Source organism: Protomyctophum parallelum, assembly GCF_964188405.1.
Source record: "Protomyctophum parallelum genome assembly, chromosome: 9".
NCBI classification, from domain to species: domain Eukaryota; kingdom Metazoa; phylum Chordata; class Actinopteri; order Myctophiformes; family Myctophidae; genus Protomyctophum; species Protomyctophum parallelum.
This window is the reverse complement of record NC_139706.1, coordinates 51739862-51765327: the sequence shown is the minus strand read 5'-3', so window position 1 is coordinate 51765327 and position 25466 is coordinate 51739862. Positions and strand designations below refer to the sequence as shown.

Sequence of the window (25466 nt, the reverse complement as noted above, 5' to 3'; positions counted from 1 at the left end):
CCCAACTCGTCCCCTGTAGGTGAAAATAGGGCCCAACTCGTCTCCTGTAGGTGAAAATAGGGCCCAACTCGTCTCCTGTAGGTGAAAATAGGGCCCAACTCGTCTCCTGTAGGTGAAAATAGGGCCCAACTCGTCTCCTGTAGGTGAAAATAGGGCCCCAACTCGTCCCCTGTAGGTGAAAATAGGGCCCAACTCGTCTCCTGTAGGTGAAAATAGGGCCCAACTCGTCTCCTGTAGGTGAAAATAGGGCCCAACTCGTCTCCTGTAGGTGAAAATAGGCCCCAACTCGTCTCCTGTAGGTGAAAATAGGGCCCAACTCGTCTCCTGTAGGTGAAAATAGGGCCCCAACTCGTCTCCTGTAGGTGAAAATAGGGCCCCAACTCGTCTCCTGTAGGTGAAAATAGGGCCCAACTCGTCTCCTGTAGGTGAAAATAGGCCCCAACTCGTCTCCTGTAGGTGAAAATAGGGCCCAACTCGTCCCCTGTAGGTGAAAATAGGGCCCAACTCGTCTCCTGTAGGTGAATACAGGGCCCAACTCGTCCCTCTTTGAGAGGGAGGTAGGCTATATCTTGTCACATGACCATACCAGGCCAGCTGCACTAGTTAACAATTTACAGTGTAATTTATCAGACGCACTTAATCCAGTCTAGAGACTAGTAAACAAGAACACATGGTAATGCATCACATAGACATAGTCCAGTATAATACGTAAAACTAGAACCTAACATCAGTCTAACAGTAGCATAATATATAAACATAGAAATAGTCATCTAGGATCATACGTAAGACCCAACATCTATATAAAACACTAGTTATAGATGTTAAACTATGAGTATAAACTAGTTATAGATGTTAAACTATGAGTATAAACTAGTTATAGATGTTACACTATGAGTATAAACTATAGTTATAGATATCTCTACAGCAATGTTGTTGAAAGGCCGAGCTACAATGAAGAGACGCGACGCGAGAGCTTTTGTTTTAATGTTTAATTTAGATTGTTTTTAATGTTAATTCATGCTGTGTTTCACCTGTCTGTGGCATCACTCACATATCCAGTAGTTTAGACACAATGAAACAAAGAGAAACGGACAAAAGAAATAGTTTTGAGGGAAAGCAGCAGAAATATATTTGTCAACTCATGCAAGCAACTGAAACCAGATACATTTATATATAGATTTACTGGGAAAGCAGATGAATTCATATATAGATTTACTGGCAAAGCAGATTAATTTATATATAGATTTACTGAAACCAGATGAATTTATATATAGATTTACTGGGAAAGCAGATGAATTTATATATAGATTTACTGAAACCAGATACATTTATATATAGATTTACTGGGAAACCAGATGAATTTATATATAGATTTACTGAAACCAGATACATTCATATATAGATTTACTGGGAAACCAGATATATTTATATATAGATTTGATTATTTCTTTCTAAGGCCAATTTTTGTTGCGTTTTGCCTTTTAACGTTTCCCTCCTATTTGGACGATTCAGAAGGTCTATTTCTAGGAGGAGGAGGAGGAGATCGGGGGTGTGAGAGAAACCCCAAAAAGAGCAGACCAAGTACGGCGTCCGCAACTCGGCGTGAACGGAAGGTGGAAGTCCCAAATTACGTTCAGTTTTTTCAGTGGTTTAAAAAAGAAAAAATACACCAGCCTTCATTCAGCACGCTATGTTGCACAGTATGTATGTATGTATGTATGTATATATATATATATATATATATATATATATCTGTTGTGTTGCACACAAGAGTCTTACAGTATTTCAGCACAAAGGTTTACAGTACAGAGACAAACAAAAACAAAAAACAAGATGAAAAGTTTAGCAAAACCTCTTCGCCCGTTACTACGTGGGTATATATATATATATATATATATATATATATATATATATATATATATCCATACATATATACTACTACATGGATATCACCAAAACTTTGCCAACTTTCCTCCGAAAAACTAAAATTAACAAAAAAGGGCACTTTTTTTTTGTTTTTCGATTTGTCACCCCCCCCCCCCCCGGCATTCCGACATTTCATTTGAACTAAACACAGAGATAACCCTTAACTGTTAGGCTCCCTAACCGAACACAACCCTTTAGGGTTAAGATTAAACCCTAACCGGTAGGGAACCCAACCGTTTAGGGTCAGGTCTTAACCCTAGTGGTTAGGGTTAAGACCTGACCCCATTCTGGGTGGGAACCCCTTTTGGTGGGGTTTTTATGAGCTTGTAGATCTGCTATTTTTCAATAGCTAAAGTATAACATAATGCTTAAAAGGGGTTCCCGCACAGAATGGGGTCAGGTTTTAACCCTAAAGGTTAAGGTCAGGTTTTAACCCTATAGGGTTAGGACCCAACCGTAACCCATTTGAACTAAACGCAGAGATAAAACCGCTCCCATAAACTAACACACCGACATATCAGTAATAAAAGTTAATTTTCTGTTTTTTAATTACATTAAGAAAAAGAAATTCTCAAAATACACCAACCATCCAGATGGATCAATACGTCCAGCAACCGATAAAAATATTGAGGAAAACAAAAAAAAACAAACAAACGAAAAAAAATAAAGCAAAACTAAAACCCTGATACAGTAATGACAACAAACAGGTTTTTGAGAAGCACGCCTCGTGTGTGTGTGTGTGTGTGTATGTGTGTGTGTGTGTGTGTGTGTGTGCGCGCGCGGGTGTGTGCAGAGACATGGACTTGGCTCCTTTCCAAAGACTCAATTAATTAAGTGGTATTTATTTATTTATTTATTTAATTGAAATTAATTAAAGGGATAAAAAATAAAAAAATAAACTAAAAAAAAAAAGAGAAAAATAATTGACTTGATAAACCTCCGTAGTCGACCCCGATTGGTCTACGGCGTCTACTGAGGAGGTGGGAGGAGTCACGGGGAGGTAGGTGGGAGGAGCTTGTCGTCATGACGACGAGGAGGGGGCGGGGCATTGAGTCTCACTGGTTCTCATCCTCCACGTCTTGCAGAGCCTCTTTGTTCTGTTGCTGTTCTTCTCCTGCAGGGGGCGACATTTCACCTTTTATTATTATTACTACTACTGTTACTACATGTTCTGTTGCTGGTCTTCTCCCACAGGGGGCGACATTTCACCATTTATTAAGGGACCAAGAAGTCACTTTGGTCACTTATTGTTTTTTCTTTTTCTTCTTCTTCTTCTTCCGCCAGAAATTGCAGTTCTGACTGAACGGTTTTTCGCGAAACGCGGTAATCTGGTAGAGGGCCATCATGCCAAACGGTGACTATGCGAAGCCCAAGACGATTGGCCAAATGGTGGCGCTATAGCACTCAATTGAAAATGCAAACTTTGAACGTGAATATCTCATGAACCGTTTGACCGTTAGCGATGACACTTTGATACACATATTGCGTCTCCTCATGCCGAACAACAAGTTACAATGTATCTCCTCCCAGGAACAAAACGCCTACACGTTAACTTTGGACCTATACAGACAAATAATCGTAGTACATTTCTTTTAACCCATTCTGACCCGAGATCAGATTCATACGAGGTTTCCGCCGGACACACACTGGTCTGATTAACCCATTCTGACCTGAGATCAGATTCTAAAAATGTCAGTCGCTCTTCGATTTTTCAAAAATAGCAGACCTACAAGCTCGTATCACGCCACTCGGTGGCGCGATATGAGCTTGTAGATCTGCTATTTTTCAATAGCTAAAGCATAACATGATGCTGACACCAAAATGGGTGCCCGGTCAGAATGGGTTAAGTCAAAAAATGAAGTTTTTATGAGCCAATGAAAATTTCTGGTTTGTGAAAATTCTTCTTTTGACCCTAATACATACATGCAGCGTCATATGCTTTTGCAACTGTACAGTATGGTAGAGGATCATGCCAAATAGCACTGAAACATACAGAGAGAAGTTTGTACGTGAAAACACACTGTCGTAATGGATAAAGACCAGGACAGTCGTTACCAAAAATACTGCACGATGTTACTGTTTAGAATGAGTCAACTGACTGTGTCTGCATAGCTCAGTCGGTAGAGCTCTCACCGTTGGACCACAGGTTCAAATCCAGGTAGCGACAACTCAGCCTGTGATTCTTATTTGTTGCATATTGTTCTTATTGCATATTGTCTTCTTTCTTGGTCCCGCTTTATCGCTGCTTGCAGGCCGTTTACCTCTAGCAGCCTGCAGACCGCCATTGTAACGATTGGCTATTATTAGCATTAGCGCACGCCGATTACTTTTCACCAGAAACGTTTACATGTCGGGAGCGATGCGAGACAAAGTCACAAATGACATCCGAACGTCGGATGAATCAAGATATCATAGATCTAGATACCATAGATACTAACGGTCTACCATAGCGTCAGGTTATCATAGATATAGATATAGTAGATACTAACCGTCTCCCTGCATGTCACTCGTCCATAGCGTCAGGTTATCTCGTAACAACTGCATGATGAGCGTTGAGTCCTTGTAACTTTCTTCACTTAGCGTGTCCAGCTCTGCGATGGCGTCGTCGAACGCTGCCTTGGCCAACCTGACCACCAGAGGGAGACAGACACATTCTGTTAATAAACCAACCGGTCCACCAGAGGGAGACAGAGACACATTCTGTTAATAAACCAACCGGTCCACCAGGGGGCGACAGGACAAGGTGCACCAGGCGGCATCTTGGATGTAGCTGAAGTAGCAACATGTTGCCGAAACACCCCCGATGATATGAAGTGATTGAAGGTGTGGATTATGGCGAGTGGTGCGTTATGGGTAGTGTAGTGTAGGGGTGAGAGGTGCGTTATGGGTAGTGTGGTGTAGGGGTGAGTGGTGCATTATGGGTAGTGTAGTGTAGGGGTGAGTGGTGCGTTATGGGTAGTGTAGTGTAGGGGTGAGTGGTGCGTTATGGGTAGTGTAGTGTAGGGGTGAGTGGTGGGTTATGGGTAGTGTAGTGTAGGGGTGAGAGGTGCGTTATGGGTAGTGTAGTGTAGGGGTGAGAGGTGCGTTATGGGTAGTGTGGTGTAGGGGTGAGTGGTGCATTATGGGTAGTGTAGTGTAGGGGTGAGTGGTGCGTTATGGGTAGTGTAGTGTAGGGGTGAGTGGTGCGTTATGGGTAGTGTAGTGTAGGGGTGAGTGGTGCGTTATGGGTAGTGTAGTGTAGGGGTGAGTGGTGCGTTATGGGTAGTGTAGTGTAGGGGTGAGAGGTGCGTTATGGGTAGTGTAGTGTAGGGGTGAGTGGTGCGTTATGGGTAGTGTGGTGTAGGGGTGAGTGGTGCGTTATGGGTAGTGTAGTGTAGGGGTGAGAGGTGCGTTATGGGTAGTGTGGTGTAGGGGTGAGTGGTGCATTATGGGTAGTGTAGTGTAGGGGTGAGTGGTGCGTTATGGGTAGTGTAGTGTAGGGGTGAGTGGTGGGTTATGGGTAGTGTAGTGTAGGGGTGAGAGGTGCGTTATGGGTAGTGTAGTGTAGGGGTGAGTGGTGCGTTATGGGTAGTGTAGTGTAGGGGTGAGTGGTGGGTTATGGGTAGTGTAGTGTAGGGGTGAGAGGTGCGTTATGGGTAGTGTAGTGTAGGGGTGAGTGGTGGGTTATGGGTAGTGTAGTGTAGGGGTGAGTGGTGCGTTGTGGGTAGTGTGGTGTAGGGGTGAGTGGTGCGTTATGGGTAGTGTAGTGTAGGGGTGAGAGGTGCGTTATGGGTAGTGTAGTGTAGGGGTGAGAGGTGCGTTATGGGTAGTGTAGTGTAGGGGTGAGTGGTGGGTTATGGGTAGTGTAGTGTAGGGGTGAGAGGTGCGTTATGGGTAGTGTAGTGTAGGGGTGAGAGGTGCGTTGTGGGTAGTGTGGTGTAGGGGTGAGAGGTGCGTTATGGGTAGTGTAGTGTAGGGGTGAGAGGTGCGTTGTGGGTAGTGTGGTGTAGGGGTGAGTGGTGGGTTATGGGTAGTGTAGTGTAGGGGTGAGTGGTGCGTTATGGGTAGTGTAGTGTAGGGGTGAGTGGTGCGTTATGGGTAGTGTAGTGTAGTGGTGAGTGGTGCGTTATGGGTAGCGTAGTGTAGGGGTGAGTGGTGTGTTATGGGTAGTGTAGTGTAGGGGTGAGAGGTGCGTTGTGGGTAGTGTAGTGTAGGGGTGAGAGGTGCGTTATGGGTAGCGTAGTGTAGGGGTGAGTGGTGTGTTATGGGTAGTGTAGTGTAGGGGTGAGAGGTGCGTTGTGGGTAGTGTAGTGTAGGGGTGAGAGGTGCGTTATGGGTAGTGTAGTGTAGGGGTGAGAGGTGCGTTATGGGTAGTGTGGTGTAGGGGTGAGTGGTGCATTATGGGTAGTGTAGTGTAGGGGTGAGTGGTGCGTTATGGGTAGTGTAGTGTAGGGGTGAGTGGTGCGTTATGGGTAGTGTAGTGTAGGGGTGAGTGGTGGGTTATGGGTAGTGTAGTGTAGGGGTGAGAGGTGCGTTATGGGTAGTGTAGTGTAGGGGTGAGAGGTGCGTTATGGGTAGTGTGGTGTAGGGGTGAGTGGTGCATTATGGGTAGTGTAGTGTAGGGGTGAGTGGTGCGTTATGGGTAGTGTAGTGTAGGGGTGAGTGGTGCGTTATGGGTAGTGTAGTGTAGGGGTGAGTGGTGCGTTATGGGTAGTGTAGTGTAGGGGTGAGTGGTGCGTTATGGGTAGTGTAGTGTAGGGGTGAGAGGTGCGTTATGGGTAGTGTAGTGTAGGGGTGAGTGGTGCGTTATGGGTAGTGTGGTGTAGGGGTGAGTGGTGCGTTATGGGTAGTGTAGTGTAGGGGTGAGAGGTGCGTTATGGGTAGTGTGGTGTAGGGGTGAGTGGTGCATTATGGGTAGTGTAGTGTAGGGGTGAGTGGTGCGTTATGGGTAGTGTAGTGTAGGGGTGAGTGGTGGGTTATGGGTAGTGTAGTGTAGGGGTGAGAGGTGCGTTATGGGTAGTGTAGTGTAGGGGTGAGTGGTGCGTTATGGGTAGTGTAGTGTAGGGGTGAGTGGTGGGTTATGGGTAGTGTAGTGTAGGGGTGAGAGGTGCGTTATGGGTAGTGTAGTGTAGGGGTGAGTGGTGGGTTATGGGTAGTGTAGTGTAGGGGTGAGTGGTGCGTTGTGGGTAGTGTGGTGTAGGGGTGAGTGGTGCGTTATGGGTAGTGTAGTGTAGGGGTGAGAGGTGCGTTATGGGTAGTGTAGTGTAGGGGTGAGAGGTGCGTTATGGGTAGTGTAGTGTAGGGGTGAGTGGTGGGTTATGGGTAGTGTAGTGTAGGGGTGAGAGGTGCGTTATGGGTAGTGTAGTGTAGGGGTGAGAGGTGCGTTGTGGGTAGTGTGGTGTAGGGGTGAGAGGTGCGTTATGGGTAGTGTAGTGTAGGGGTGAGAGGTGCGTTGTGGGTAGTGTGGTGTAGGGGTGAGTGGTGGGTTATGGGTAGTGTAGTGTAGGGGTGAGTGGTGCGTTATGGGTAGTGTAGTGTAGGGGTGAGTGGTGCGTTATGGGTAGTGTAGTGTAGTGGTGAGTGGTGCGTTATGGGTAGCGTAGTGTAGGGGTGAGTGGTGTGTTATGGGTAGTGTAGTGTAGGGGTGAGAGGTGCGTTGTGGGTAGTGTAGTGTAGGGGTGAGAGGTGCGTTATGGGTAGCGTAGTGTAGGGGTGAGTGGTGTGTTATGGGTAGTGTAGTGTAGGGGTGAGAGGTGCGTTGTGGGTAGTGTAGTGTAGGGGTGAGAGGTGCGTTATGGGTAGTGTAGTGTAGGGGTGAGAGGTGCGTTGTGGGTAGTGTGGTGTAGGGGTGAGTGGTGCGTTATGGGTAGCGTAGTGTAGGGGTGAGAGGTGCATTATGGGTAGCGTAGTGTAGGGGTGAGAGGTGGGTTATGGGTAGTGTGGTGTAGGGGTGAGAGGTGCGTTGTGGGTAGCGTAGTGTAGGGGTGAGAGGTGCATTATGGGTAGCGTAGTGTAGGGGTGAGAGGTGGGTTATGGGTAGTGTAGTGTAGGGGTGAGAGGTGCGTTATGGGTAGCGTAGTGTAGGGGTGAGAGGTGCATTATGGGTAGCGTAGTGTAGGGGTGAGAGGTGGGTTATGGGTAGCGTAGTGTAGGGGTGAGAGGTGGGTTATGGGTAGTGTAGTGTAGGGGTGAGTGGTGGGTTATGTGTAGTGTAGTGTAGGGGTGAGAGGTGCGTTATGGGTAGCGTAGTGTAGTGGTGAGTGGTGCGTTGTGGGTAGTGTAGTCCCTACCTGCATGCCCTGTCCGGGGAGTTGAGTATTTCGTAGTAGAACACGGAGAAGTTGAGCGCCAGGCCGAGGCGGATGGGGTGAGTCGGAGGGAGTTCGATCATGGCGATGTCGCTCGCTGCCTTATACGCAACCAGGCTGTTCTCTGCCGCTTCCTTCCTGTCGTTACCCGTCGCGAACTCTGCTAGGTACCGATGGTAGTCCCCCTTCCTGGAGAGAGAGACATTCACTTTACATTACCGAGAGAGAGAGAGACATTCACTTTACATTACCGAGAGAGAGACATTCACTTTACATTACAGAGAGAGACATTCACTATACATTACAGAGAGAGAGAGAGAGACATTCACCTTAACATTACAGCGAGAGAGAGACATTCACTATACATTACAGAGAGAGACATTCACTATACATTACAGAGAGAGAGAGAGAGAGAGAGAGAGACATTCACTTTACATTACCTAGAGAGAGACATTCACTATACATTACAGAGAGAGAGAGAGAGAGAGACATTCACCTTAACATTACAGCGAGAGAGAGACATTCACTATACATTACAGAGAGAGACATTCACTATACATTACAGAGAGAGAGAGAGAGAGAGACATTCACTTTACATTACCTAGAGAGAGAGACATTCAACCTTAACATTACAGCGAGAGAGAGACATTCACTATACATTACAGAGAGAGACATTCACTATACATTACAGAGAGAGAGAGAGAGAGAGACATTCACCTTAACATTACAGCGAGAGAGAGAGTCATTCACTTTACATTACAGCGAGAGAGAGAGAGAGAGAGAGATGCTTTTTTTGTTCTTGCTTAATGTAAGTCGCTCTGGATTAAGAGCGTCTGCTAAATGCCTAAATTGTAAATTGTAGAGAGAGAGACATTCACTTTACATAACAGAGAGAGAGAGAGAGAGGGAGAGAGAACCCATGTGCACATGGAACGGAAGAGTTGACTGAGGCTGCTTATTATCATGATTTCGACCTAAATGGCATATTGGCATAATATATAGATACATATATATAGATAGATACATATATAGATACATATATATACATATATATATAGATACATATCGGCATAATATATCAACAAGGAGAAGATGATATTAGCCTGATGAGTCGACCGTCTTGATCCAAGGCTGTTTCAAACACGGCCATCAGGCTAATCTTTTTACACTCTTTATTTACACTTAGACAGAGTGGCGCATTAGGCCAACATTACCTGGGTTAGCTTTACAGTTTGTGTTGAATGTTGGCATTATAATCCCTTGGTGTTTCATCAGCGCAAACAGAAAATATGTGCTACAGTACAGGCTGCAGCCTGGTGATAAATATGTGCTACAGTACAGGCTGCAGCCTGGTGATAAATATGTGCTACAGTACAGGCTGCAGCCTGGTGATAAATATGTGCTACAGTACAGGCTGCAGCCTGGTGATAAATATGTGCTACAGTACAGGCTGCAGCCTGGTGATAAATATGTGCTACAGTACAGGCTGCAGCCTGGTGATAAATATGTGCTACAGTACAGGCTGCAGCCTGGTGATAAATATGTGCTACAGTACAGGCTGCAGCCTGGTGATAAATATGTGCTACAGTACAGGCTGCAGCCTGGTGATGAAAAAATAAACTCCACACGTGAAATGCTACGATAAAGCAAGGATTTGGCCGTGATGTCACCGTTATGCAACCAAGGAAGCTTTGAGAAGGAAGAGAAGTGGTCACGTGACTGGGCCGCGCCATGACACTTTCATGGACACTTTCATGGACACTTTCAGGGGAGCCAAACTCACACCGGATGTTCCATGAATACATGGCAGTGAATGGAGCCGGCTGGACCAGCTCATAACAAACATTAATTTATTCATGAACCATTGAGACCTTTGTCATATAATCGGTTCAGGGATATAAAAGACATAATTATCACAGGTTGTTTTCTAATCACTTGCTTTTCGATGTGCACAGAGTGCACAGTATATCATTTAATCTGAGGATCTAAACAGCAGCAGGTATCGTTTCTGCCTCCGAAGTATCGCGAGATTTGGATGCCAGACAGGAAACGATGGGAAGTCTCGCGATACTTGGTACGTTCAGAAAGGCAACACAGCAGACAACAATGTGTTACACGTCTTCTGTTATTTTCCAGAAGTGATTACTTTACAAAAGGTCTCAGTCATAAATAATGTTTGTTCATGAGCTGGTCACTGAGCTCTCATTGGCTGGGTTTCTCAAAGAACACTTCTTACACCTCTTCTTAAGAAGAAGGTTCAGGCCTGCTATGCTAGGCCTCAGGCCTGCTATGGTAGGCCTGAGGCCTGCTATGCTAGGCCTCAGGCCTGCTATGGTAGGCCTGAGGCCTGCTATGCTAGGCCTCAGGCCTGCTATGGTAGGCCTGAGGCCTGCTATGGTAGGCCTCAGGCCTGCTATGCTAGGCCTCAGGCCTGCTATGGTAGGCCTGAGGCCTGCTATGCTAGGCCTGAGGCCTGCTATGGTAGGCCTCAGGCCTGCTATGCTAGGCCTCAGGCCTGCTGTGGTAGGCCTCAGGCCTGCTATGGTAGGCCTCAGGCCTGCTATGGTAGGCCTCAGGCCTGCTGTGGTAGGCCTCAGGCCTGCTATGGTAGGCCTCAGGCCTGCTATGGTAGGCCTCAGGCCTGGTATGGTAGGCCTCAGGCCTGGTATGGTAGGCCTCAGGCCTGCTATGGTAGGCCTCAGGCCTGCTATGGTAGGCCTCAGGCCTGCTATGGTAGGCCTCAGGCCTGCTATGGTAGGCCTCAGGCCTGCTATGGTAGGCCTCAGGCCTGCTATGGTAGGCCTCAGGCCTGCTATGGTAGGCCTCAGGCCTGCTATGGTAGGCCTCAGGCCTGCTATGGTAGGCCTCAGGCCTGCTATGGTAGGCCTCAGGCCTGCTATGGTAGGCCTCATATATATATATACACACATACACTCTGGCATTTCAGACTCGGAGCAGCAGTTGTTTATACCGCTGGTTTGCGGTGCACCAAATGAGCTTCAGTTCATATGCTAAATGTTTTATATATTCAGGGCTGCACACAACGTTTTTGGTCTAGTACTCAGAGGAGCACCTGGAGGAGTTACTTGGTGCTCCTAAAATGCGGCGACCCGTCTCGCCGGATGGATAAAAGAGGGATGAATAACTTATAGCAAAACGATATTTATTGGATGAGTGGGGAGTCAATGGAGGGTATTGCAACTCTAGATTTAGCCCTAGAATGGCTCTTGTTGTAGATTCATCCCATCCCAAAAATCTAGGTCCATGTGTGGTCCAGCCCTATGGAATGCATATTCTAATAAAAACCACTTAATACTTCCTAAGGATAATATGAGCATCAAAGCAATATTTAGATTTTTTATTATTTTGTATTTAAATAACCGATCTACTAGCTCACAACGTGTTGGGTGTTGTGACATGTGACACATCGTACGGCGAAGCATACGTCAGGCTTTGTTTTTAGCTGAGGCGACGTAGTCAGACAGTCAGACACACATGGCTCCTCGGTGCAAAAATAAACAGTGTACACTACCCGACTATACGATAATAAGGGACAGTATGTCGAGACACAGTGTTCATGTTGGGCAGCAGCATAGTGCCAGTCCACAATGCTTTAAACTCTTCCCACTCCACTATGTCGGAACTAAAACCTTAGTACCCGTAAAAAGTCGGTGGCCGGTGCCTAGGCTGTGAGAGACGGCTGCGCATCGCACACGAGCAACCATGCTGCTCCAGCACCCGGAAAACAAACACAAGCACAGCGGCAAATGGGAAGAGTGCAAAGCATCCAAAGCATGCCCTTTTACACCGGGGACTACAGTCAGTAGTTTGCTATCTGAAACGGAGAAGACGAAACTATTTGCGTCAGGTTTTCTCAGTAGTGTCCTTCTGTCAACCGCCCTCCTTCCAGCAGAGAGCAGCATGGAATCCTCCCCCTTTTGAGTAAGGACGTGCTGTAATTGGCCAGTAGCCACTTTGGAAAATGCTCTCGCCACAGAATTTACTTGTATTCTGGCCATAATAATCATTCTAGGCGGCCCCGGCTGTTGGTACGCAGAAGCGCTTCCCGGCGCTTGATTGACAGCGCATTTTGAATTTTGACAACGCATGTGCGGTGGCTCACCGCTTATGTGCAGCCCTGTATAGAGCGTCGCAGTCCCGCCCCCTCGAGAGACCCGGAAAAGAAATCGCCGTTCATTTTCCTCATAGGCATTTCTTAAGTATTTATTTAAAGACGGTTACGCCGCGGACAAAGACAACTCGGATCGTGACAAATCATGACAATATTTTGGGCCGATCAAAATCATTTGAAAGAAGAAAATAAAGGCAGGAGACAACACTATTTGTTTTGTTTTTCTTCTTATAAATTATTTGATCGGCCCAATACATTGTGTTCATTGTCATGATTTCTCACGATCAGAGTTGGCTTTGTCCGCGGCGTTAGCCGTCTTTAAATAAATACTTTAAGAAATGCCTATGGGAGAAATGCATTGGGATTCATTTCCTGGGCCACTCGTTCTGAAAGGGGGAGGGACTGCGACGCTCTATATAATCAATCGAATCGAATAACTAATCATATAATCAACCATATAGTCACCAACCGATCCATATAAATGATATAATTCTGTAGTGTACTGTATGATGACCACACAATGTTACAGTCCACTGCAGGCTACAGGCTTCGATTTCCAAAATGATTAGTATTATAAACGCCGTCCCTCGGTGCGGCGGCGCGCCTCGTTATATCATATGTGCCCAATTGGTTTGTAAACGTTGTAGGCTAATGCTTGTTCTTTTGGACACCGAACGGGGACGATAGGCTACTAGCTGCTTCACTTCAGAGGAAACTAAGGGGAGCTAAACTCACCACCACTGGGAACGGAATCCATTAGAATGATATGGAAATGGAACATTAACAGTCTAACGTGAGCTACATAAATCCAGTCCAGTGAACTCCGTTCTCACTCTCACACAGACACACACTGAACCACGGCGTGCTGCGCTGGCCATTAAAGTGGCATTCTTTTTTTTTCTTTCAGGCTTTATCGAGCTTCGGGCCTAACATTATGGTAATTTTTAGGGCCGATTCATACTCCTATTACTACTTCATACTACTATTTTAGAGCCGAATAAAAGTCGGTTCGGCGCTGTAGAGCCTACAATGTGACGTAATTTGAGGTTCGGGGGGGCGGGTACCGTCCTAAAGTCGCCTCTTCTGTGCTACTGAAGATTTCTGACGAGCCGAAATCACTTCGGCACTACAGTGCCGACACAGCGGTAAAATAGGAGTATGAATCGGCCCTTAGGGTCGGTCGAAGCTTCGGGCCGACCCAAATTAGCTAACCCGACTCCAAGAGAGAGAGAGGGGAGAGGGACAGTGGTGATGATGGTTTAAATTAAATTAAATAAACATATTTTGGTTCATGCTTGGTGGCACACCTTTCCAAAAAAATAATTAGCCTACTCCATTAACAGCTAGTGAGCCAGTCAGCGCAACATTGTCATCAGGACATGCCGACCCACACAGGCGCGCACACACAGTCAGTCGGTCCACATTCAGAGCGTTAATTGCGTTGCTCTCTCGCGGTCGCGGTGACTTTTTTCCTTCTCTTCATTCTATCATTTCTCCAGGGTCCGCAGAGAGGCGTGCCGCGGTCCGGTCGGGTGCCGCGGTCCGCCTGTTGAGGACCGCTGATCTAGGTATTCTATGTCTATGTTGTCGTGTTTGACGGCGTTCCCCAAAAAAAGGACATGGTGTCTGATTCGCTGCTGCCATGCAGCCAATTACAGGGCAGCAGACAGGCTTCTGTGTGCAGCCTAGAGGGCATCTGGGCATGTGCTACACTGATTGATTGAAATATTTATTAACCCATTCTGACCTGAGATCAGATTCTATAAACGTCTTCTACATCCTGACAGTTTTCTTCGATTTTTCAAAAATAGCAGACCTACAAGCTCGTATCGCGCCACTCTGTGGCGCGATATGAGCTTGTAGATCTGCTATTTTTCAATATCTAAAGCATGACCAAAATGGGTTCCCGTTCAGAATGGGTTAACAGTTTGCAGAATTACAGTACATTTCAAGCACAAACTCCACAACTCTTACGCACGTGTTCTTTGAGAGACCCAGACATTGACTCCAGTGCATTCTGACAAACTTCCGGGTGGTTTGGCTCCCGTGAAAGTGTCATGGCGCAGCCCAGTCACGTGACTTGATTGATTGATTGAAATATTTATTAACAGTTTGCAGAATTTACAGTACATTTCAAGCACAAACTCAATACAAAGACTGTTGACTGTGAGTGGACGACCCAATTAAGCATTACACTTGTTTACAAGAGGGTCCACATTGTTCAATTCATCAAAACATTTAGATACATACAAATAGACACTTCTATGTAGACCACTTCTCGTCCTTCTCAAAGCTTCCTTGTATGCAACTAGGGATGTCAGTAACGGATAGTTTCCCAACCGGTTACCCGTTAGGATTAACCGGTTCATTACCGGATAGTGGTTGATTTTTTTCTTTTTTTAATAGGCTACCCCAAATGTAATATGCATGTATAGGCTACATAATTAAAGTTGGTAGACGAATGGCATACATGTATTTATGCTCCTTTTATAAAAGACAAACAAAAAAAGCAACATTTAACAATATAAATAAATTGTTGTAGGCTTCTGGCTTAATCATCAATAAACAACGCATCGCATCTGCATGATGCATGCATCTGCGCGTCTACAGTACAGAGGTCCGCCGGTTCTAATCCAACAAAACATAAATAAATCCAGTCCAGATCCGAGCAACCTATACCTATAAAGCCACTGGACGCATGGGCTAAGCCTTTTTTTATTATTAAGGAAGATCAGCATGCATGTCACCGTGTTCCGTTTGTTGACTTTTCGCTGACGAGAAAACCCTCAAACATCGATAGCACATGGCTAACTTTTGATAGCCGTAAGCCGTGCCAGTGTGGAGACGGATAGGAGGAGAAGGAGGAGGAAGCGGCAGCGGCGGCTGTAAACGTTCTCCCTCCAGGCCAAATGGCCAATAATGGATTTAATAATGTAGGTCTCTGCATTGATACGGTCGACATGTGTTCATCTCGTCTCGCTGTCACTCGCTTACATTTTGACTACCGCAAAGCTACCGTTGTAACTTGTAGCCAACTAGCCATTGAAGTACAACAGAGAACGGGGACATTGAGGGGGCAGAAAACAGAGCCCGAGCGCTGTTCATGCAGCCTGGAGTGCGACAAGCTGGGCGGCGCAAATAGCAATTTTAGGCATGTGTGCAACATGACAACTGTTTTAAAGTATTGTACAGTGACAACTACAGTCTCTGTAATGTTTATGTTGTACTATTACTAAAAACGATCTAAAATAAAGGGATTTAAGATCAGAACACGCATTTATTATTATGCAAATTAACCGTTAAAGCTGATAAAAATATCCGGATGTTTCTTAACGGTCGGCTAACCGGTTAACCGGTTAACCCCTGACATCCCTATATGCAACAAGGAAGCAGCACAGCAGCAGAATCAGAAGGCAGTGATGTGACATCACTGTGACATCACTAGGACATCACTGACGATTCCTTGGGCATGTGACGGATTTAACTCGTCTCCGCTGTTGAGAGAAACCCCAGCTCAGCTGCTGTTTATAACATGGTGCAGTGCGGGTCCGCTGATTAAAAAAGGTCACCCACCCGCGTTGCGTTGCGCCCGTACCCGTTCATTTATAAAGGTATATTTTGTCCCACCCGTCAAACTCGGGTACCCAAAGGGTATCCGCGGGTATCCGACCCGTTGCAGAACTGCTGTAATGGGAAGTTCATTCCATAGTTTAGATTGGGAGTGAGTCTGTAGTTCTGACTGCAATGGGAAGTTCATTCCATAGTTTAGATTGGGAGTGAGTCTGTAGTTCTGACTGCAATGGGAAGTTCATTCCATAGTTTAGATTGGGAGTGAGTCTGTAGTTCTGACTGCAATGGGAAGTTCATTCCATAGTTTAGATTGGGAGTGAGTCTGCAGTTCTGACTGCAATGGGAAGTTCATTCCATAGTTTTGGAGCCAGAAGGGAGAAGAGTCTGGGACGTGTGGAGCGTTGTCCGGGGTGTTTCAGAGAAGGGAGAAGAGTCTGGGACGTGTGGAGTGTTGTCCAGGGTGTTTTAGAGAAGGGAGAAGAGTCTGGGACGTGTGGAGCGTTGTCCAGGGTGTTTTAGAGAAGGGAATAAGAGTCTGGGACGTGTGGAGCGTTGTCCAGGGTGTTTTAGAGAAGTGAGAAGAGTCTGGGATGTGTGGAGCGTTGTCCAGGATGTTTTAGAGAAGGGAGAAGAGTCTGGGATGTGTGGAGCGTTGTCCAGGGTGTTTTAGAGAAGGGAGAAGAGTCTGGGACGTGTGGAGCGTTGTCCAGGGTGTTTTAGAGAAGGGTGTAGGGGTTATGGTTAAGGGTTTAGGACTTACATTTTGTAGTAGAAGACCTTGCTCTCTCCCGTGTCGGCAGCAGGTATGAGGTGTTTGTCCAGAACATCCAGAATGTCACAACAGATCGACTTCAGCTCATTTTCAACCTGATGAAAAACACATTAAGTTATAACATTTCATTAGTCATTATACCTTCTATTAATGATAAAAAACAACACATAGCCAAAGTGGCCCTAACCCATGACACCAACATAAATATTATATAAACAACACCAACATAAAGATTTAATTTATATTTCATTTCATTGACCTCAGCTCATTTTCAACCTGACCAATGAAACGCCATATCTCTGTATGGTTCATACAGAGATAGTCTGAACTAGGGCTGACCCAAAAAAATCGATTAATCGACGTTCAATCGATACGCACGGGAATCGATTTTGAAATAAAACATTGAATAGTCATATAAAAAAAGCGGACGCTTTTGGTCCGCGAGACGGCCCATTTGGTCCGCGAGCCACGCTCGCGCCTCGCAGCACCTCGCAACGCCTCCTCTTTCCCCCCGTGTTAAAAACAAGGAAGTCAACTGAACAAGTGCAGCTGCAGTCCCAGGAAAAATACATCGAAAGTGTGGTTGCATTTTAAAATACCCTATTTGAATAAAGGTTGTAGCAGGCTACACGAGAGTGAAAATGACCGCTGGGAAAATCCCTAATTGAGAGAGTGTAGGCAAGCGCACCACAGCTCAGTGGACATTAAATATAGGCTACCATGTTTGATAAAAGTCATATAAAAACATTACTTGCACCCAAATGAAAATATAAACTTCACAGATTATAGATCACTTGGAATTATAACAATCTGTTGAGTATTGCCTGAATAATGCCACTAGTGAAATCCCAACTTTTATCGGTGCGTCATTGCGCTGAGAACCTTGTGGAGCCTGGCGGTGTTTTACCTATAGGCCTACTTGTGGACCTGCTTGGATTCACATGGTGAGTGCGCGCACCGAAAATTCAAAGATCTGCAATCTCATGCGCTGTGTGTGGACGCTTGGAGCTTGTAGATACACGGAATGACAATAAACATTTCACAGAATAGCTATACAACTTTTAATTAAAACAATCGTTTTGGAAGTATAATGGCACGAATGAAACTAGGCCTATAGATTTATTTTGGCGATGCGGAGAACTGATTTTGCCGTTGCCAGCGATATATATTTTTTTTCTTGTCTGAAGACTGACCTGTTCCATCACTGTGAACTCCCATGCAGCAGAGCAGCTCCTACAGACCCAGACCAAAACACCTTTTCTCTTTGGCATTTAATTGCACCTGATCGTATTATTGTAATTATGTAGCCTATACTATTTGCCTGTGGTTTTTTTTAAGGGATTGTGACATTAAAAAAAAGGTTTTGGAATTGTTCTTATTTTTTGAGGTTTTCTAATCTCAATTGCACCCAAAAAACATGAACTTTTAACATTCAGTAGATTTTCTGTGATCTGGGGTTTTCTGGCTCAAACAGGTGCTCTGATTTGCCGGCAGTAAGTGATGTAAGACCCTGCAAATCCCATGTCAAAGGGATTTGCCAGCAGATGTCACTGTTTTCACTGTGTTGCCTGTTTTCATTGTAGCTCAAAAGGCTTCCAAACCCCAAAGAAAACTTCAGACCACAGAAAATCCACTGAATGTTCAAAGTTCAGGTTTTTTGGGTGTAATTTAGGTCAAAAAACCTAAAAGAAAAAAGAAAAATAAATGAAAATGAATGTCATAAAACCTTTAAATTATGTTCTTTTTGTGCGCCAATGGTGATGCTCCACTTGTTTCAGCCTGTAGGCCTACAGCACTTTGGTCAGCTTCTATTGTTTTAAATGTGCTATATAAATAAAGTTTGATTTAGGCCTATATTGGAGCAGGTGCTGGCAAATAACTAATTACTGTAATGCCATGCAGTGAAGTTGCGCAAATGTCAACTCAATTTGCAAGCGGAGCTGCTCTCATGCACTCTGCACTGTCTGCAGCACAATGTTTTACTTTTGGTTTACTTTCAACCATAAACCATAATATGATTGACAAACCTTGGATTATAATTCTTCATCGACCAACAGCGCATGCAGCATGACTATGAGGTAATTTAACTATGTGGGATTTCTCCATCGGCATCGCATCGCTTTTTCCCCATCGATAAAAGTTGGGATTTCAGGCATTATTCAGGCAATACTCAACAGATTGTTATAATTCTGTGAAGTTTATATATTCTTTTCCCATACGCACACTCAGTCACATTGACTTTATGATCAATCAAATCAACCGTGGTTGATTTTATTTCTGACAAGTGTCAGGCTTGAAGAGTTCATTCATGTTACCGTTCGTCTACAATTGACAGAGGAGTTTGGATTATATATTTTTTTATTTGATGGAGAGGTAATGCCCATTTCAGGCGCTGTTTAATTGTTAAATAAAAGACCAATCCAATATGAGCTCCTCTCTATCTTCTGCAGCTATATCGCTGTTTTATTTTAAGCCTAATTCATTGTGCGTCAGCGTCACTGCCCCCCCCACCCAGTTTATAAGATGCCCCACAACTTTTGTAAAAAGCCTTACGCCAGGGCTCCACTGGGCGCGTCGCGTCTCCGTCGCGTCCTGCTCGTGTCATGACAACGTCAACGTCACGCTAGAGGTGCTCCACCACGGGCGTTTGAAAACTGCGCGTCAGCAACATTCTTTTATGTTGCTGCGCGTGCGTGCGTCAAAAAACGAACCGGGGCAATTTTTTAGTCACCGAACGCAGCACAACGCAACGCAACGCGGGCAGTGGAGCCACTCTCCATTGATTAAAAGGGAACATTCCCGACGGTGACGGAGACGCGACGCAGACGCGATGCAGACGCGACGCAGACGCGCCCAGTGGAGCCCTGCCGTTACACAACCCCCCCCCCTCGTTGGGTTTCGAAGCGTCGACGATCGAAACAAATTTATTTAGAAGCGTCGATCATCAAAAGCGTGATCGAAGGTCAGCCCTAGTGTGTGTGTGGTGTAGTAGTGCATGCTGGGTAGTGTAGTCCTACCGTCTGTCTGTATTCTCTGATCATCTTCAGCTTGTCCTCTCCTCCTTTGCTCTCCTCTCTCTGTTCGATGGAGCTGATGATCCTCCAGGAAGCTCTCCTCGCTCCGATCACGTTCTTGTAGGCCACGGAGAGGAGGTTCCTCTCCTCTACGGTCAGCTCCATGTCCATCCCCGCTACCTTCTTCATGGACTCGACCATCTCTGTTAGAGAGAGAGATAAATATAACATTATAGAAGGTTAGTCTCCTCTACGGTCAGCTCCATGTCCATCCCTGCTACCTTCTTCATGGACTCGACCATCTCTGTTAGAGAGATAAATATAATATTAATACTATAGTTAACTCCATGTCCATCCCTGCTACCTCCTTCATGGACCCTACCATCTCTGTTAAACATAAACATCGTTAGGAGAGAACATTCCTTTATTCTAAAGTTAACTACATGTCCATCCCTGCTGAACATTGCATACCGGGATGAAACAATAGCCTGGCCCAGCCAGCATGCTTTCTGGTCTAGAACAACAAAAAAAGTGTTGTAACCTGCCGTTTTTTTTCTACTTTCTAATTCTTTGTTTGGCCCGAATAATTCTGTGTGTTGTCATGATTTGTCACGACAAGAGTTGGCTTCGTACGACGCTTAAAAGGTCTTTAAATAAATTAAATAAGAACTGCCTATGGGGAAATGCATTGCGTTTTCATTTCCTGGGCCACTCGTTCTGAGAGGGGGAGGGACTGCGACGCTCTATTGGTTCACAGATTAGGTACCCTCACATGTTCTCCCCGTGTCCCGTAGGGTAGGTACCCTCACAAAAAACATGCAGTAATCCTGGTCACTAAACTGCCTCCCCTGGCGCCTGATGGAGGGGAAAGGAACTGGTTGGAAAAACGTGTTCCTTCCACGCGCTACGTCCAACCAGGGAAACTCCCCCTGTCAGGTGTAAAGGAGCAACTTGGACACTCAGGCATGAAGGAAGCATGAGTTCAAGTCCGTTGCTCTCCCCTTGTCCCCCATATATGGGGACTAGGTTGCTCTCCCCTTGTCCCCCATATATGGGGACGAGGTTGCTCTCCCCTTGTCCCCCATATATGGGGACTAGGTTGCTCTCCCCTTGTCCCCCATATATGGGGACTAGGTTGGCGGAGGGTGTGTAGAGCCCAGGATCACATTAGATGATGGACACAGGAGTGAAAAATGGGTTACAAAATCGTGGGATAAAAAACGCTGTCAAAGTAGCAGAACCTGGCAACCCTGCTGACATGCAGCTAAACGACCTGCTTATTTATAACAGAACCTGGCAACCCTGCTGGCACCCAGCCAAACGCCCTTCTTATTTATAACAGAACCTGGAAACCCTGCTGACACCCAGCTAAGCCAAACGCCCTGCTTATTTATAACAGAACCTGGCAACCTGCTGGCACCCAGCTACACGACCTGCTTATTTATAACAGAACCTGGCAACCCAGTTAAACACCCTGCTTATTTATAACAGAACCTGGCAACCCAGTCCTGAAATCCTAGTCTGTGATGAGATGCTAAAAACAGACTCAGTGCAGGCAGACAGACAGGCAGACAGACAGGCAAACAGACAGGCAGGCAGACAGGCAGGCAGGCAGGCAGGCAGGCAGACAGGCAGGCAGGCAGGCAGGCAGGCAGGCAGGCAGGCAGGCAGGCAGGCAGGCAGGCAGACAGACAGGCAGGCAGGCAGGCAGGCAGGCAGGCAGGCAGACAGGCAGTAACTACAGGTACAAATAGAACCAAATGGACCCTGGGGTACAAATGGCACCAAATGGGGACCCTGGGGACGGACACTCAGTTATATGAAATGAATAAATAAAAATCACACTCCTGTGAAGTGAGGGGGGCCCTTATCGTCATACATTACATTCCTTGCTCAGCCAATCAAATCATCGCTATGGGGTACAGACAAACACACAAAGCTGGCCAATCAAATCATCACAAATGTGGTACACACAAAGTGTCGGGTGGGGCATCGTTACTGACTCTTATTATATTTAAACATTGCTCAAATTTTTCATTCCACCTGCTCCTGGCAGCTAAATCAAACACTGAGGGTTGCCCACCTGCCCCTGGCAGCTAAATAAAACAGTAAGGGTTGCCCACCTGCCCCTGGCAGCTAAATAAAACACTAAGGGTTGCCCACCTGCCCCCTGGCAGCTAAATAAAACACTAAGGGTCGCCCACCTGCCCCTGGCAGCTAAATAAAACACTAAGGGTTGCCCACCTGCCCCTGGCAGCTAAATAAAACACTAAGGGTTGCCCAACTGCCCCTTGCAGCGAAATAAAACACTAAGGGTTGCCCACCTGCCGCTGGCAGCTAAATAAAACACTAAGGGTTTCCCCTGGCAGCTAAATAAAACACTAAGGGTTGCCCACCTGCCCCCTGGCAGCTAAATAAAACACTAAGGGTTTCCCCTGGCAGCTAAATAAAACACTAAGGGTTGCCCACCTGCCCCCTGGCAGCTAAATAAAACACTAAGGGTTGCCCACCTGCCCCTGGCAGCTAAATGAAACACTAAGGGTTGCCCACCTGCCCATGGCAGCTAAATAAAACACTAAGGGTTGCCCACCTGCCCATGGCAGCTAAATAAAACACTAAGGGTTGCCCACCTGCCGCTGGCAGCTAAATAAAACACTAAGGGTTGCCCACCTGCCCATGGCAGCTAAATATAACACTAAGGGTTGCCCCTGCCAACTAAATAAAACACTAATGGTTACCCCACAGCTAACACACTTCAAGAAATCAACCAACAGGCAGTAACCACACACACACACACACACACACACACACACACACACACACACAAATAGGTTAGCTAACAGTTAGCCTAGCATGCTAGCTGTGAGTTGACAGCTCGCTCCATTGATCCGCCATTTTGTTCTGGCTAGCCGTTCTAGCTAGCTTAGCCCGTCTGTCAATCATGTGCTTTTCAACATAGTTTTAATGTTGGACTAAAGGTTATGAGGACTAGTTATGATAACTAGTTATAAACCTAAAGTTTATAATAACAATAACTAGTTGTAAACCTGCTTAACGGGCTCAGTCTGATAGCCTAGCATGTCTGAAGCTAACGTTATGCTAGCTCTCTCTGCAGATCTACAAGCTCACAGCGCGTCTCGGTGGCAACGCGTTGTGAGTTTGTAGATCTGCTGTGTGTTTATTATAGAACACAAAGCCTGGTAAACTTAATATAGCCTCTAGGAGGGCCCCCCGCCCCGCCCCCACAGGGGGTCCCCGGACCACCACTTAGAGAACACACTACATGGTAGCATGTTAACATGATGCTAACGGTGTAGACAGTGAAACACTGGATATACATGTTAACATGATGCTAACATAATGCTAACGGTGTAGACCATGAAACACCGGGTATCCATGCTAACATGATGCTAACATAATGCTAACGGTGTAGACAGTGAAACACCGGGTACCCATGCTAACATGATGCTAACAGTGTAGACATTGAAACACTGAGTCTGTATGCTAACATGATGCTAACAGTGTAGACATTGAAAAACTGGGTCTGTATGCTAACATGATGCTAACGGTGTAGACAGTGAAACAGCGGGTATCCATGCTAACATAATGCTAACATGCTGCTAACCGGAGCAGCCAGTCCAGAGCCGCGGCATTAGCATCATGCTAACCGCAGCAGCCAGCTCAGTCCGGCGGCTGTCAGCTGTGGGTCTCACCGTGATGCTAACATCATGCTAACATGCTAACGAACCGGACCAGCGGCTCTCGGACTCACCGTCATATCGCTCCGCCTGCTCGGCCAGCTTGGCCTGGTACACCAAGTCCTCCCGGTCTGCTGCCATGGCGGCTCTGCTCTGTCTGTCAGCGGGCTGCGGTGAGGCTGCTGGCGGCGGTAGGGTGACAGGACGGCGGGCTGGGGCTCGGAGGTCGGCTCGGTGGTCCGCGGTGCTTCTGGAGGGTTGGTTTACTGAGAGAGGAGGGACTGAACCAAGATGGCGGCCTGCAGGGTCACACACACTGCATCCCATAGCCCGGGAGGACGGGGCGATACGAGTATTGTTTTTAAATTAAAATGCATTTATTATTATTTTGTGAATTTCTGCTGTCTTTACCTGGGAGACACTATCCTGAAAAATGTGTTAATTTTGTCAGGCAATCACTATTATTTTTGTTTAATTATTATTGATTTATTATTATTATTGGTATTATTATTAATAATATTAATAATATATTAATATATTAATAATAATAATAATAATAATAATATTAGTAGTACTAGTAGTAGTATTGTTATTATTATATGAACATGTTATTTTCTGTTCATGATTAATAATTTAACTTAGTTTATCTAAATAAATAAAGACACATTTAATATTTAGGTATTATAGCTAAATAATATTAGTTATAACTAATTTATGATTAAGAAATTGCTCTGTCATTTTCCCTTTTTTCTGTGTTGCCACGGCAACCGCTTTGTCTGCCAATTAACAAGCCTCGCCCGTCCCTCCGGGCCATGGGATCGATTATACCGTGTTCCGTACGGCGGTGTCGCGCGCCGAGAATAGCCGATCTACAGGGCTTGTAGATCGGCTATTCTCGGCGCGCGACACCGCCGTACGACGGAGCACAAATGGAGCACACTGTAGGCCACGCCCTCTCAATAAGAACACACCCATCATAGGACAAAGTGATTGTCACACTCGTGTGATGAATCATCAACTCCACAGTTCAAAGTTACACATTCAAATAAATAGGCCTACAAAATGCATCAATCTATCTGGCATTTGTTTGTTTGTTCTTAAAACGTCACACGCTACAGAAAAAAAAAAGGGTCATTTCAATTATCTTGACAATAATATAGTTTTAAATCATACGTGATGTGATTAAAATGAAGTCAATAGGCTATGAATAAAACACCAACGTGGTTAATTAGATTATCATTGAGATGCAATATTAATGTAATGGCTACACCAGGTGTAGTAATGGCTACACCAGGTGTAGTAATGGCTACACCAGGTGTAGTAATGGCTACACCAGGCGTATGCTATGTAGTCATAGCCCCTCCCCTAGCTACGGGCTAGGGGAGGGGCTACAGGCTAAGATGGAGTCTGAAGAGGTGGGTTTTCAGACTACGGTGGAAGATTGGGAGTGAGAGTCTGACATGAATAGCGGAGGGGCGGAGCTCCGCGCCAGTTCAGTCTCTAGTCTCTATTATTTTGGGGGGTCCCCAAATTATTTTCAGGAAAAATAAAAACTTTTTCTTTTTGTTTTGCAACTGAATGGCTGGAAAATGGAAATGAAGAGTTTACATATAGTATTACATGCATACACCTTCCCTGATGATTATATCTGGTTTCAGAATTTATTTATGGTGTATTATTTATAACTATTATATAGTTTATATCGGGAGTGAGTCTGTAGTTCTGACTGCAATGGGAAGTGATCTGAATGTTCAGATCAGCCTAAAGCAAGTGGTTCAGTGCTGAACTGGTGACGATGAAGACAACAGGCCTGTATGTCGTCAGCGTAATAAATACATTAACTCAGCGTGATGAAAACACCAGGCCTATTGTCGTTGTAATAGAGACATTACAGAGGGCCACGTCAGCGAGGAAAGTGACTTATAAAGACATTAGGTTTCATCTAGTTGTGGTCCAGAGACGTCCTTCTAACGCTACGGACCAGAACTAGTTCTAGTCTGCTAAGCTAAGAGACATACCGCTATGGACCAGAACTACATTTAATAAGGTTTAGGCTGTGCATTCATT

General features: G+C 45.6%; 2 protein-coding genes across 2 annotated transcripts in view; both read right to left on the bottom strand.

Moving 5' to 3' along the window:
- LOC310863925 (NLR family CARD domain-containing protein 3-like) overlaps positions 1-25466 on the bottom strand; it is a gene marked incomplete at its 3' end in the record, with an annotated part of 321429 nt that overhangs the window by 27414 nt on the left and 268549 nt on the right. The gene's annotated exons all lie outside the window — the stretch shown is intronic.
- On the bottom strand, positions 1657-23671 carry ywhae1 (tyrosine 3-monooxygenase/tryptophan 5-monooxygenase activation protein, epsilon polypeptide 1). Its single transcript, XM_083773567.1, has 6 exons — positions 23474-23671; positions 19705-19904; positions 16676-16782; positions 8196-8402; positions 4416-4552; positions 1657-3040 (listed from the first exon to the last, which is right to left on the bottom strand). Exons 1-6 carry the CDS (start codon positions 23538-23540, stop codon positions 2982-2984), a joined length of 777 nt encoding a protein of 258 aa, XP_083629693.1. The 5' UTR covers positions 23541-23671; the 3' UTR covers positions 1657-2981.